General features: G+C 41.5%; 1 protein-coding gene across 1 annotated transcript; it reads right to left on the reverse strand.

Moving 5' to 3' along the window:
* Nucleotides 1-1,400: 1,400 nt before the first annotated feature.
* Nucleotides 1,401-2,807, reverse strand: LOC114658382 (uncharacterized). Its single transcript, XM_028810465.2, is given in 2 exon segments — nt 1,401-1,825; nt 1,828-2,807. Coding segments are annotated over 2 exon segments (1,401 nt in total). The 5' UTR covers nt 2,804-2,807.
* Between the last annotated feature and the right edge of the window lie 12,327 nt (nt 2,808-15,134).

Raw genomic sequence — 15,134 nt, forward strand, 5'->3', positions numbered from 1 at the left:
AATGCAAGTGGTGGTTGTGGAATATTTTGTGAGAAAGTCCTCAGAAAGGGAGAGTTTATGTGTGTCCCAAAGCCATGGAATGTTGTGTGGTTCACCGAAGACACAGATGAAAACGAAAATTTCTCTCAAGAATCATGGCATTCAGTATCTGGGATGCTTCTGAAAGAGTATCATGCCATATCTTGTCGTCTTTAAGAAGACCTAATTGTTGGTAAGCTTCTTTGAAAGTGTCACATTCGACGCCGTTGAGTGTTCGTAGATGGTGGAAACTTGTGACGCCCACAAAACGGGTAAGGAGAAGTCTGAGGTAATAACGTTCGGTGTCGTTAATGGCAACAACAGGCATTCTACCGATCACTTTTATACCTCCTCTGATTCTCTTTTTCCATTTTCCAGAGGATTTTTGAAATGTGTAATGTTGGGGAACATCAGTGTAATGTAACTCCACGGTTCTATTCAATAAGGGCACGCACAAAAAGGTGACCTTCAAAAGGGCGACCTCAATTGGGCGCGGAGAATAAAAGTGCACATAAATAAAAGCGATCTTCAAAAGGGCGACCTCAATTGAGCGCCGAATAAAGGCGTGCGTAAATAAAGGCGAGCTTCAAAAGGACAACCTCAATTGAGCGCCGAATAAATGCGCGCGCAAATAAAGGAGCGCTTCAACAGGATGACCTTCGGAGCAAATTAAATTAATTGTCCTTGATTATGCTAATAGACCGCATCTCGAATATCTACGTGGCATTGCACATAATCTACAGCTTCAAGTGTAACTTGCTTTCACCTTTTTATACATTCAGTCATTGCCTTAATCTAATTTTCTGTAATTTTGAAAACAACAAAATATAGAGAGCTTTAGAAATAGTTCGTTAGAAGTAGTTTGTTAGAAGTTCATGCATTAATTAATTGGATGTTTTAATATTCTTGCTTTCACCTTTTTATACGTTCAATCATTGCCTTTATCTAATACTGTACATTTTCTGTAATAATTTTGTTGCGTTTGCCTTTATTCACTGCGCCCAATTGACGTCACCCTTTTGAAGCACTCCTTTATTTATGCGCGCAGTTATTCGGCGCTCAATTGAGGTCGACCTTTTGAAGCTCGCCTTTATTTACACGCGCCTTTATTCGACGCTCAATTGAGTTCGCCCTTTTGAAGATCGCTTTTATTTATGTGTGCTTTTATTCACCGCGCCCAATTGAGGTCGCCCTTTTGAAGGTCGCCTTTATGTGCGCGCCCTTATTGACGGATACCTTAACTCCACAGCTTCAGGATCTGTTTTGTTGAGTTCAAACCATGCTAACAACATAGTGTTTTTGCTGGCTTGTCATTGTAGTGCTTGTTCCTTGTGACCCTCATGAAAGAAGATGATTTGTTGTTCCGGCAAATGAACTGGCAATCATGTAATCACGTGAGATTTTTCTGAAAGACTGTACACGTTCAAACGCCACATAGCCTCAGGAGCACTAACATACCTACCGTCAAGGAAAGTCTGTATTTCGTCATGTTGGAAAATATCATCGGCTGGCTCCCTGTGAAGTGCAATGGATGCAGCGTCGTGTCCCTTGTACACATACTTATAAAGATATTTGATACATTGAATGGACGCGCAAACTTCAACGTTAATATGAGCATTGAATTTCTGAGAAAGCCACGGATTGTAAGGAACTATCCAACGGTTGTCGATATCATATTTGCCAACAATGGCAGTTCTCCCTTGTCTTCGGCGGTATATGGGGTATCCTTGTGTGTTTTCTTGAGTCTCTGCATTGAAGTCTTTCGGGAAATTTTTGGTACACGTGCCGTCTTTCATGGTGATTTTCAAGGTGATTTGGCGGGACCATGCACCATGCATTTAGTGACAATTTGGAAAAGTCGAGGGTGTATTTCAGGATTTGGAAGCTCAGCGCAGACATATTTGTCTATATCATCCTTGGTTCTTATTTTGGATTTTGAATCATGTGTAAGTAACATATGGCAATGAGGCAATCCTCGTTTTTGGAATTCAGTTACGAAGATGTAAGCGAGAACATTGCTGAAAATATTCTTTTCTAAAATATCTGTTAGAAAATGTCGCAGTTTGATATGAAAGATGCGAGTAACGATGTCAGGTCTGTGTTCTGTTTGCTCATGATGGGAGATGGCGTTGTAGATTTCCGGCGAAGCAGGATTGCAGGTGAAGGTTAAGAATAAGTCAGGCTTTCCACATTTGTGGACAATTGCCATCGCGTCTTGGTAGTTCTGTTGCATGTAGCTTGGACTGCCTTGCAAGGTAGAGGGAAGAATGATCAATTGTCCAGGGCAGAGGTCATGGTGTTGTGCTTTCACAGTGACAACATCCATAAGTCCCCTGTATTGTTCTACACGCAAATCTTTTTGATGGGACCGTAGGTAATGTAAACGCACGCCTTCTGTTCTGACATATGCGTCGACGATGTATTGCTGGAAGAGTTTGCCACTGGAATGCAAGACGCTAAATGAAGATCTCATGGCAAGCCTGAAAGCATAAAATTGGAGCTGTGTGACTCGTGTTCTTTTCGCGGTTCGCTTTTCCTCAACATGGGTCAATTGTATGTGCCAGCCTGGATCTCCGTAAGGGAACAGCAGTGGATAAACCATGGGGTCACAGTTCATATTGAGAACAGAGATACGCTTGCAAGCATCTCCCCTTGGGTATATGCAAATGTCGCGTTGTGCAGGAGGTTCCCCATCTTCACCTACAAAGATAGCAGCAACATCAGTTTGACAGGACGGGGCGTTATACCTTCTCATATCCAGACTTGGATTTTCCATGAATACCATTCGTACAGCAGTAACAGGGTTATTTTGAGTGATAATGTCATGTATTTGCATGTAAGACTTTGTGAAGGGATTAACCTGTCGTATCATGTTGTCTAGTTGCAGCAACAAAATGTCACTGCAAGCGCTATTACATTCATTTTGCAAATGTTAACTGGTAGCCTCAGCAGAATCGAAGATATATAGCTGACCGTATCGTGGTGACGTGTCAGGATTGGTATACAGTAATCCCTCCTCCATCGCGGGGGTTGCGTTCCAGAGCTACCCGCGAAGTAAGAAAATTCGCGAAGTAGAAACCATATGTTTATATGGTTATTTTTATATTGTCATGCTTGGGTCACAGATTTGCGCAGAAACACAGGAGGTTGTAGAGAGATAGGAACGTTATTCAAACACTGCAAACAAACATTTGTCTCTTTTTCAAAAGTTTAAACTGTGCTCCATGACAAGACAGAGATGACAGTTCTGTCTCACAATTAAAAGAATGCAAACATATGTTCCTCTTCAAAGGAGTGCGCGTCAGGAGCACAGTCTGTCAGAAAGACAGAGGAAAGCAAACAAATCAATAGGGCTGTTTGGCTTTTAAGTATGCGAAGCACCGCCGGTACAAAGCTGTTGAAGGCGGCAGCTCACACCCCCTCCGTCAGGAGCAGGGAGAGAGAGAGAGAGAGAGAGAGACAGAGACAGAGAGACAGAGAAAAACAAACAGTCAAAAATCAATACGTGCCCTTCGAGATTTTAAGTATGCGAAGCACCATGCAGCATGTCGCTTCAGGAAGCAGCCGCACAGAAGATAGCAATGTGAAGATAATCTTTCAGCATTTTTATTTTTAGACGAGTGTCTGTATCGTCTAGGTGTGCGAACAGCCCCCCTGCTCACACCCCCTACGTCAGGATCAGAGAAAGTCAGCGCAAGAGAGAGAGAGAGAAAGTAAGTTGAGTAGCTTCTCAGCCATCTGCTAATAGCGTCCCTTGTATGAAATCAACTGGGCAAACCAACTGAGGAAGCATGTACCAGAAATTAAAAGACCCATTGTCCTCAGAAATCCGCGAACCAGCAAAAAATCCGCGATATATATTTAAATATGCTTACATATAAAATCCGCGATACAGTGAAGCCGCGAAAGGCGAAGCGCGATATAGCGAGGGATCACTGTATAAAGGAGAGACCTGGTGATAAATTTGACCGTGGATTCTGAAAGCATATGGTCCTTGTCCAGATGGTTGAGCGAGTGTGCGCCCATTGACGCGAAAGCTAAAGCAGAGTTGTATTCCCTGATATGATCACAGTAATTTCGGGACAGCTCAAGACCAGTCAAGAGGTCTTCTAAAAAAAGAGGAGGTTTGGATAGAGGTGGCAAAGACACCTTGCCGGCATGACAACACTTAGTGTAATGTCCGGATGTGTTGACCTCTGCTGGCCAATGAAGAGCATTGCAAGAAGCACATAGTGCGGTAGGTAGGCCAATGTTATGTTCTTGGACGTGAATGGCAGTATCTTCTTGAAAAGCTGCAGAAAACTGAATGCGATGTTTGTGCATGAACGATTTAGTGCTGTGTTGACACTGAAAGGAATTGGAATGAGTTGTTTCGAAGCATTGCTGGCAATGTTCACATTGCATAATTCGTTCAGTGGAGTGTGTTTTTAAATGCGTGTTGAGATATCTCTGCACTCGGAACGTTTTTGAACAAATGGTGCATTGAAAGATCTGTTTGGAATGCGTTTCTTCAGTGGAGTGTGTGTTTAAATGTGCTTTGAGATATTTCTGGCGCATGAAGGTTTTGGAGCAGTGTTGACACTGAAAAGAATTCATCAGGGAATGTGTTTTGAGATGGTTAGTAAGATATCTGCGTGCGTGAAAGTGTTTGTTGCACATTTTGCATACAAATGTTTGTGTTGAATGGATCTGCACATGGTTGTGGAGATCCATCTCAACTGTGAAGTCCTCATTACAAAATGTGCAACTGAAGGTGAGAGTGGAATGAGTTTGTAAGTGTTTCTTGAGAGTGCAAGTTGTTTTGAAGCATTGCTGGCAATGTTCACATTGCATCATTCGTTTAGTGTTGTGTTTTTTTAAATGTGCGTTCAGATATCTCTGGACTCGGAAGCTTTTGGAACAAAAGGTGCATTGAAAGTCCTGTGTGGAATGCATTTGTTCAGGGGAGTGTGTGTTTAAATGTTTTTCAGGAAGAGGAGAGTGGGCAGGTGACGTCACATTAATGTGGCAAGCACGTGGGTGTGCACCCTGTGTGCACATACCGACAGTGTCAGAAAATGTCACCAGAAGGTTATCAAGTGTGTATTTGACAGGCATGAGAACCTCGTAATGGCCATGATCCAAAGGACCGCTAAAGAGCAGGGATATGGAGAGACGTTGGGCCAGATTGTAAACTCGAGGTGAGGCATGAGGACTTTCTCGGAAGTAAATGGTGATAGTAGCTGGAAGAATTTGGGACATTGCCACAATTTCTGCCTCGCCACCATAGACTCCAGACGTATTCATGTAGTCAGCATATTGTTGAGCAGACCGTATAACAATTCTTCTGTGACTAACAACAATGGACACCACGTTGCCAAAGTTATCCCAATGTTGGCAAACAAAGCTAACAACCATGTTGCGAAGTTTGAGAGCAACAGTTTCGTCGATGACATTTTTCCAGAAAAACCCGACTGATAGAAACAAACAGTTACCTGATGCAGGAATTTGTATAACATTGAAAAAAGTGTTGTTTCCATGAAATACATTTGAAGCGGTGGCCATGGAAGGCAAATGAACAGTCAACGTGGCTCACAGCTGGATGTGGACTGTAGCACAGACCAAAGTGAGTGAGTATGTGTTTGGTGAGCTGTTGAGGGCGGGCACATGAGTAAGCCATGCCTTGAGAGCGATGGTGGACGTGGGAGGACGTTTCGAGTTGGCAGGCGGTGCTCTGAGGTGCGTTCCCTATCATGTGGGAAGAGGGTTAGAGTTTGTGGGCGGGGCTTTGTCATCCTTTCCCATGGTTTGCGATGGTGGACGCAGTCGTGTGTTGTAACCGTAAAGAATAATGAAAAGTCAACGTGGTGCAGAGGTGCATGTGGACTGTAGCACAGACAAAAGCGACTTACGGGGTGGTTGGTGAGTTGTTGCGTCCGGGCACATGAGCAGGCAGTGTGAATGCCTGGAGAGCGAGGGTGGACGCAGGCCAGGGAATAAGGAGTGTTGGTGGGCGGGGAAACGTTTTCCATGTTCCTGCAGGACCACTGAAGAAGAAGCATGTTTGTCGCGGATGCGAATCGCTGTATGTAGATGTAAAACAGTTTGCGATGGTGGACGCGGTCGTGCGTCGTGACCCGAAAAGTCAACGTGGCTCAGAGGTACATGTGGACTGTAGCAGACACGAACACGAATGACATCGTGTTTTGTGAGTCGTTGCGTCCGAGTTGGTGGCCGTGGCTCTGCGAGTTGTCATCGTATCCAATGGTCTTAGAGTTGGTGGGCATGGCTCCGTCCTGCGTGCTCCATGGGTGTCTTGCTCGCTGGCGGTTTAGTGAATTATATATATAGATCCTCTCTTCCAATGGTCTTCTCCATTCTTCCACCTTCCTCCCCTCTTCATCGTTTCTGGTGCTACACACACAATGTCATCAGCATAAAGTGTGCACTGGGCTGTGGGTTGATCTTTAATTCCATGACTCAACACATCCACAAATATTATTTTAAAATATGTTTGAAAAACACGAGAGACCATAGCAAGGAAGAGTATACTAAATGGTCAAAGTCAAAAACAATCTAGAATACATATATACAGAAAGAATACAGAACTGATGTGAGCACATATTCTCTTAGGTTATTAACACACTTAGCCCAACATTGAAGAAGTTGAGTGATGGGTCAGGCATGCATCACTCGCCTGTATCACCCTTTCTTGCTGTTGATAGTGCCCTTAATTTCTTCTTCACAGACCGTGTGGGACGTTTCCATTTCAGACTTTGGTGTTTGCTCTTTGGCTTGTAGTGGTGGAACAGTGTTTTCTGGCCTTTGAAGCTTGATCTTGGCTTCAATCAATAGTTTTGCTGTCACACAAGCAATGCTGCGGGATGTGCCACATGGCTGACATGACAAGTATGGCTGTCCGATTACACACCTGGTCTGACATGAACACAACTCATAAATCAAAGGTACGGCCCACAGACGGCACACTTTAAGGCTTCAACATGAGATGCATGCCCCTCCTTGGCACTGACAGGAAAGCCAACAGCGCGGAACATGTGATATCACTGACATGTCAAATATGGCCTAGCAATTAGGTCTGACACAAAAGCAACCCTGGCAACAGAAGACTATTACAATAATCATGGTGGAGTAACTAGGAGTGCTGTATTTCATGACAAATGGATGCACCACCTCTTCCAATGTGAGTTCATGCCACATACAGTATGACCATTTTCTCAGAAATGTATGGATCCAGAAGTGGCTTATGCAGTGTTCCCGAATGCATACAGAGCTGTTCCTTTCTTTCTACCCCAAAAAAGCCAACTTTAGAAACTATAACTAACTATAACTTTTTCTTCTTTCGGCTGCTCCCGTTAGGGGTTGCCAGAGCAGATCATCTTCTTCCATATCTTTCTGCCCTCTGCATCTTATTCTGTTACACCCATCACCTGCATGTACTTTCTCAGTACATTCATAAACCTTCTCTTAGGCCTTCCTCTTTTTCTCTTGCCTGGCAGCTCTATCCTTAGCATCCTTCTCCCAATATACTTAGCATCTCTCCTCTGCATATGTCCAAACCAATGCAATCTTGTCTCTCTGACTTTGTCACCCAACCGTCTAACCTGAGCTGACCCTCTAATGTACTCATTTCTAATCCTATCCATCCTTGTCACATCCAATGCAAATATTAGCATCTTTAACTCTGCTACCTCCAGCTCTGTCTCCTGCTTTATGTTCAGTGCCACTGTCTCCATACCCATGTAGACCTTCCCTTACACTCTTGCTGATATCCGTCTGTCACAAATCACTCCTGACACTCTTCTCCACCCATTCCACCCTGCCTGCACTCTTTTTTTCACCTCTCTTCCACAATTCCCATTACTCTGTACTGTTGGTCCCAAGTATTTAAACTCATCCACCTTTGCCAACTCTACTCCTTGCATCCTCACCATTCCACTGACCTCCCTCTCATTTACACACATGTATTCTGTCTTGTTCCTACTGACCTTCATTCCTCTCCTCTCTAGAGCATATCTCCACCTCTCCAGGGTCTCCTCAACCTGCTCCCTACTATCGCTGCAGATCACAATGTCATCAGCAAACATCATAGTCCACGGGGACTCCTGTCTAATCTCGTCTGTCAACCTGTCCATCACCATTGCAAATAAGAAAGGCCTCAGAGCTGATCCCTGATGTAATCCCACCTCCACCTTGAATGCATCCGTCACTCCTACCGCAGACATCACCACAGCCACACTTCCCTCGTACATATCCTGTACAACTCTTACATACTTCTCTGCCACTCCCGACTTCCTCATACAATACCACAACTCCTCTTGAGGCACCCTGTCATATGCTTTCTCCAGGTCTACAAAGACGCAATGCAGCTTCTTCTGGCCTTTTCTATACTTCTCCATCAACACCCTCAGAGCAAACATCACACCTGTGGTGCTCTTTCTTGGCATGAAACCATACTGCTGCTCACTAATCATCACCTCACTTCTTAACCTAGCTTCCACTACTCTTTCCCATAACTTCATGCTGTGGCTCATCAATTTTATCCCCCTGTAGTTACTACAGTCCTGCACATCCCCCTTATTCTTAAATATCGGCACCAGTACACTTCTTCTCCACTCCTCAGGCATCCTCTCACTTTCCAAGATTCCATTAAACAATCTCCACTGCCATCTCTCCTAAACACCTCCATGCTTCCATAGGTATGTCATCTGGACCAACGGCTTTTCCATTCTTCATCCTCTTCATAGCTGCCCTTACTTCCTCCTTGCTAATCCATTTCACTTCCTGATTCACTATCTCCACATCATCCAACCTCTTCTCTCTCTCATTCTCTTCATTTATAAGCCTCTCAAAGTACTCTTTCTATCTGCTCAACACACTCTCCTCGCTTGTGAGTACGTTTCCATCTTTATCCTTTATTACCCTAACCTGCTGCACATCTTTCCCAGCTCGGTCTCTCTGTCTAGCCAATCGATATAGGTCATTTTCTCTCTCCTTAGTGTCCAGCCTCAAATACAACTCATCATACGCTTTTTCTTTAGCCTTTGCCGCCACTCTTTTCACCTTGCGCCTTATCTCCTTGTACTCTTGTCTACTTTCTGCATCTCTCTGACTATTCCACTTCTTTTTTGACATCCTCTTCCCCTGTATACTCTCCTGTACTTCCCCATTCTACCACCAGGTTTCCTTTTCCTCCTTCCTCTGTCCAGATGACAGGCCAAGCACCATTACTGCATCTGCTGTAGTTTTGTAACTGTCTGGTAACTCTTCACTACCACCCAGTGTCTGTCTCACCTTCTCCCTAAACTAAACTTTGCAGTCTTCCTTTTTCAACTTCCACCATTTGATCCTTGGCTCTGCCCTCACTCTCTTCCTTTTCTTGATCTCCAAAGTCATCCTATAGGCCACCATAACTATGCTGCTTAACTACACTTTCCCCTGCCACTACTTTGCAGTCTTCAATCTCCTTCAGATTGACTCTTCTGCATAGGATGTAATCTACCTGTGTGCATCTTTCTCCACTCTTGTATGTCACCCTATTTTCCTCCTTCTTCTTAAAGTACGTATTCACTACAGCCATGTCCATCCTTTTGGCAAAATCCACTATCCTCTGACCTTCTTCATTCCTCTTCTTGACACCATACCTACCCATCACCTCATTGTCTCCTCTGTTCCCTTCACCAACATGTCCATTGAAATCCGCTCCAATCACCACTTTCTGTCCATTGGGTACACTGTTCATCCATTAATCCAAGCTACAAAAATCTTCTTTCTCATCCATTGCACATCCAACTTGCGTGGCATATGCACTAACAAAATTCATCATCACACCTCCAATTTCCAGCTTCATAATCATTACTCTGTCTGACACTCTTTTCACCTCCAGAACACTCTTGACATACTATTCCTTCAGAATAACCCCTACTCCATTTCTCCTCCTATCCACACCATGATATAACAATTTGAATCCACCTCCAATCCACCTGGCCTTACTCCCCTTCCATTTAGTCTCTTGCACACACAATATATCAATCTTCCTTCTCTCCATCATATCGGCTAACTCTCTCCCCTTACCAGTCATACTGCCAACATTCAAAGTTCCTACCCTCAGTTCCACTCTCTTTTCTTTACTTTCCTCCTCTCCTCCTGCCTCCGGACACATCTCCCCCCTCTTCTTCTCCTTCTTCTTCGGCCAACAGTAGCCCAATTTCCACCAGCACCCTGTTGACTAACAGTACTGGTGGCAGCCATTGTTAACCTGGGGCTCGACCGATCTGGTATGGAAATTTGTATTATTGTCCGCATATTGATTTGGCAAAATTTTACACCGGATGCCCTTCCTGACGTAACTCTCCCCATTTTTTCCGGGATTGGGACGAAAAAACACACTGGTTTGTGCATCCCCTGTGGCTGCACTTCATTTTACAGTGTATACCACATGTGACAATAAATCTGAAATAAACTGATTATATTGCATTTTTTATCAGTGCAACACATACTGTTGTTGTCCACCTGCATATCGCCATTGAACTCACAATACCAATCAACAACCAGCGTTAAACACTTTTTAAAGTTATGAAATATACAAAGAAACTTCCTTCCAGGCAAGTCCTGAAGATAACTGCTGACATCAGGAATGACCTTGAGGAGGTCAATTTTTGTAGAAGTCCCATTGCTGGCCCCAGGTGTCCCTGCAATGCTGACTCCAATTACTGTAATAAAGAGCCAGGCAAATGATATATATGTTTTTCCCTCTTGTAATGGGAGTCCATGTATTGCACAAAAGGCTAGCTCATAACAGTCCTTAGACTAAGGCTACTTCTCTCTTACATAACTGTGCCTCACAGAATCCTTCGCTTTTAACTAACCCTGGAGATATCCAGTCTTCAGAATCAGAATCAGAATCAGAATCAGCTTTATTGGCCAAGTATATGTACACATACAAGGAATTGGACTCCGGTTTTACCTAGTATTGTCCCTGATGCTGTGAGATTGACTTAAGTGTTCATGAGAGTGATGGCCTGAGGAAGGAAACTGTTCACATGTCTGGTAGTTTTGGCGTACAGTGCTCTGTAGCGCCTACCAGAGGGAAGAAGTTGAAAAAGGTTGTAACCAGGGTGTGATGGGTCTGCAATGATGTTTTCTGCCCGTTTCCTGACTCGAGATCTGTATAAGTCTTGAATGGAGGGCAGATCAACACCAATGATTTTTTCTGCAATCCTGACTGTCTGTTGAAGTCTGTTCCTGTCCTGTTTTGTGGCTGAGCCAAACCAGACTGTGGTTATTCCTATAGCCATGTGGTGAACACTGCATCCTATTAGAGCAGTGGTTCTCAAACTGTGGGGTGGGCCCCTTAAGGGGGGCGTGAAGTAACAAAAAGGGGGGCGTGAAGATGTGAAAAAAAAGAAAACAAGAATCGAAAATATGAAAAATACATCTATTGAAACCAAAACAAATTAACTTAAACTACTTTAGTTAACTTTAACTGATACTAGAAAAATAAATATAGAGTTAGATAAATGTTGATAAAAGTTAAGTAGTGTCACACACGTGCGATTAGGAGGCAGTCTAAAAGTCTAAAGGTAAGTGAAACATCGTGAGATGAAGGGTTGTCACGTGGTACTTACCAGAATCTTTTCTCTCCACAGAAAAACCGAAAAAAAATAATTTCCAACCTTTCTGAATTTCAAAATGGCCGCCATGACGTCACTTCCGGTCACATGAACTGACATCACTTCCGATGCTTCCTCAAAGACATCACTTCCAGTTTTCATCAAACGACGTTGTTTCCGCTTCCTGTTGCAAGGTCACTTCCTGCCAACCATTTCCTGTTCCCACAATTCAATACTGTATATAAACGCCATTTTGTCAGATAAAGATTGTTAAATGTTACCGTTTTGGTTTTGCTTTTGTCATTTATTTTACTACTTTGTCTGCAGGACAATATATGGGGACAGTCCCCAACACTTTGTTTTTGTGAACGTCTTATTCTTTAATTGAAGACTTTCCACAGTAGGTATAATAAAATATGCATCTATGATATATCATTAATAAAAAAGAACATATTGGTATTAATGGGCTCCTTTCAAAAAAACGTTAGTGGGGGCGCAATTAAAACTGCTATGAAAACTTGGGTCGCAAATACTTAAAGGTTGAGAAACGCTGTATTAGAGTATCAGCAAACCCAGTTCAGCAATGGGCTGTTTGCCCTTTACCATCCAGTGAAAACATATCTCACTATGTGATGTCCAACATAATTGTGGTACATAACACCTACGGTACTGATACCTCAGTCCTACTGGCATGGCCACAACTATAGCCAATGCCACTGGACTCTCTGACACAACATCATATTTTCTGAAAAGTAAGTAAGCAACAGCCTGAAGTCCTGATCCCAACCAGGGCCTATTTTACATTTCACAGTAATTGAGTTTTTCCCTGTAATGCATAAATTATGCCCATCCACTTTCTAATTTTGCACATTCCAATTCCGGGTTGCAGGATGTCAAGTATGTTGAAACATAATATATTTTACAAACAAGCCATCAGCATTTTGAGTCTTGGTGCAAATAATTTGATTTGTGTGTGATTTAAATGTTAAAATATACTGTACCTTTATTTAAGTAGGATACAATTCATTTGATGGTGATGTTGATGTTACAGTGTTTCCTTGAAAAGCAAGACACTAGAGAAATGTTAATTGATTAAATGAAACAAATGGAGATTATTCAGCTATCACTGTAGCTGATTATACCATTCAGTCATTGAAAAGACAGCTTTGATCTGCTTTTACATTTTGCCCCCAGCTACACAGTGGCAATGTGGTGTCCTGGCTATGGCAGGGCACTTTAAACCATGAGATGTCCACTTTAGTCCTTATTCCAGACTGACTTTGATACCCTGTACACCTTTTTAAAATGTGCGCCTATATTTAAGAAACAAAAGCACTGAAATTTAGTACCATGCTTGTGCCAGTAGGAATTCTCCAAGCTAATACAGTGGAGCACTTTAAAAAAACTGCTGAAAACACATTACTTTAACATGGCTTTCTCATAACTTCACTGTAATTTAAATCCTGATACTCAGTATATCCAATTTATTATAATAACTATTCATGGTGGCTCTAAAATCTGTACTAACCCCTACTCTCTCTTCTGTTTCCTTTTCCGGTGTCATTTTGGTGGTGGCGCCACCACCATATACTCAAAGCACCGTGATGTTCCATCAATGATGGATGGATTAAAAGCCAGAAGTCTGTATGACCATCAGCATCAAGCGACTCCGTGAGAACCCTAACTACAAAGAGGACTATTTCATTTATGTTAGGTAGAATGCCCAGAGGGGACTGGGCGGTCTCGTGGCCTGGAACCCCTACAGATTTTATTTTTTTCTCCAGCTTTCAGGAGTTTTTTTTTTTGTTTTTTCTGTCCACCCTGGCCATCAGACCATTACTCCTTTTCTATGTTAACTAATGTTGTCTTATTTTAATTTCTTATTTTGTCTTTTATTTTTCTTTTCTTCATTATGTAAAGCACTTTGAGTTACTTTTTGTATGAAAATGTGCTATATAAATAAATGTTGTTGTTGTTGTTGTTGTGAAAGACACTGGAATGGTTATTATTCAAAAATGAACTTTAGAAAAAATATATTTGCTCTTTTAAACTCTTTATGTTTTTATCATATCTTGATTCACAAGAGTTCTCTGTGCCAGAATGCAACGTACAGACTTTTTGGCATTTACTGAAAATAACACCTGACGCCACTGGAAATTGGATTCCAGTTTTCAGAAGGTTGTCCTAAATTCATGGTGGATTTGATTGTCATTTTTACATGGAAACACAAAATATTATTTTTTTATATATATATAAAGGGAAAGCACTATATTTAGATCCAGTTAAATCTGTAATTTTATGAATCATTTTCTTTGTATTGGTCTACTGGCAGATACCTTAAAGTAAGTATGACAGACCTGGGCAGAATTCAGAACTGGGCAGATCCAGTTTAATAAATATGTACATGTAAGTATTACATAAAGGGATTCAAAATATTTCATGTAATTACACAATTACAAACTTGAAAATACATATTATGAAAAGGCTTATGGGCCCTAGTGGACTCGTCACAGAAGCTGTTATGAAGGCTAATAGGATGTCTGGTTACTTAGCATACTGTGTTTAGGTCAAGGCAAGTTAGATTATTGTGAATACTGCATGCAGTTTTGGTCTCTTTATTGTAGAAAACATATGATGCCACTCACAAAAGTTCAGAGCAGAGCAACTAAATTAACTTTAGGACTGCAGGGAATGACCTACAAGGACAGACTGAAGGTGCTGAATATTTTCGACAAACAAGGAGGTGACAAGTTAGAAGTGTCTAAATGTATGATAGGAAATTATAAGATGGAAGCTCCCAGCTCCTTTAAAATGAGCTCACCAAGAATGGGGGCACAAATAGAAACTGGTCAAATGTACATTTCACATAAACATTAGCATAGTTTTTTTTTTCACAAAGAGATTTGGAGATGTCATGCATTATATTACCTTGTATTGATGTTGCACTCTTAAATCTGAACCTGATTATAGTTTGCAAAGGTTCGTTGAAAGAAGATTGATTAGCAGTGTTGGGCTAATCGATCTGTACGTGTTCAAAATTATTTATATATAATAAATTATTATATATAAATAATTTTGCAAAGTCATGTTACACTAAAATGAAAACCTGAGCAATCACATTACATTTCTTAAACCCTATTTCATATTCACAAAATAGTGAAAGTATGTACAAGGAGAAATTGGAATCTGTAAAAATATATATATAAAAAAGTATTTTTTAAAAACCATGCTTATATTAAGTTAAAAAGTGTACTAAAAAGTAAAACATAAGTCTCTCATACATCACTCATAAAATAAAAGGTAGAAAAGATTTTAAGAAGTGTTTTTTGAATGTTGATTGATGAAAAGCGCCAACGCTTTTATTTTACGAGTGATGTATGAGAGACTTATGTTTTACTTTTTAGTACACTTTTTAACTTAATATAAGCGTGGTTTTAAAAAAGTATTTTTTTAATATATATTATTTTCAACTTTTTAGTCTTGAAAAGTTTTCAAATATTCTCGAAT

The sequence above is a fragment of the Erpetoichthys calabaricus genome, chromosome 10, assembly GCF_900747795.2.
Source record: "Erpetoichthys calabaricus chromosome 10, fErpCal1.3, whole genome shotgun sequence".
NCBI lineage: Eukaryota > Metazoa > Chordata > Cladistia > Polypteriformes > Polypteridae > Erpetoichthys > Erpetoichthys calabaricus.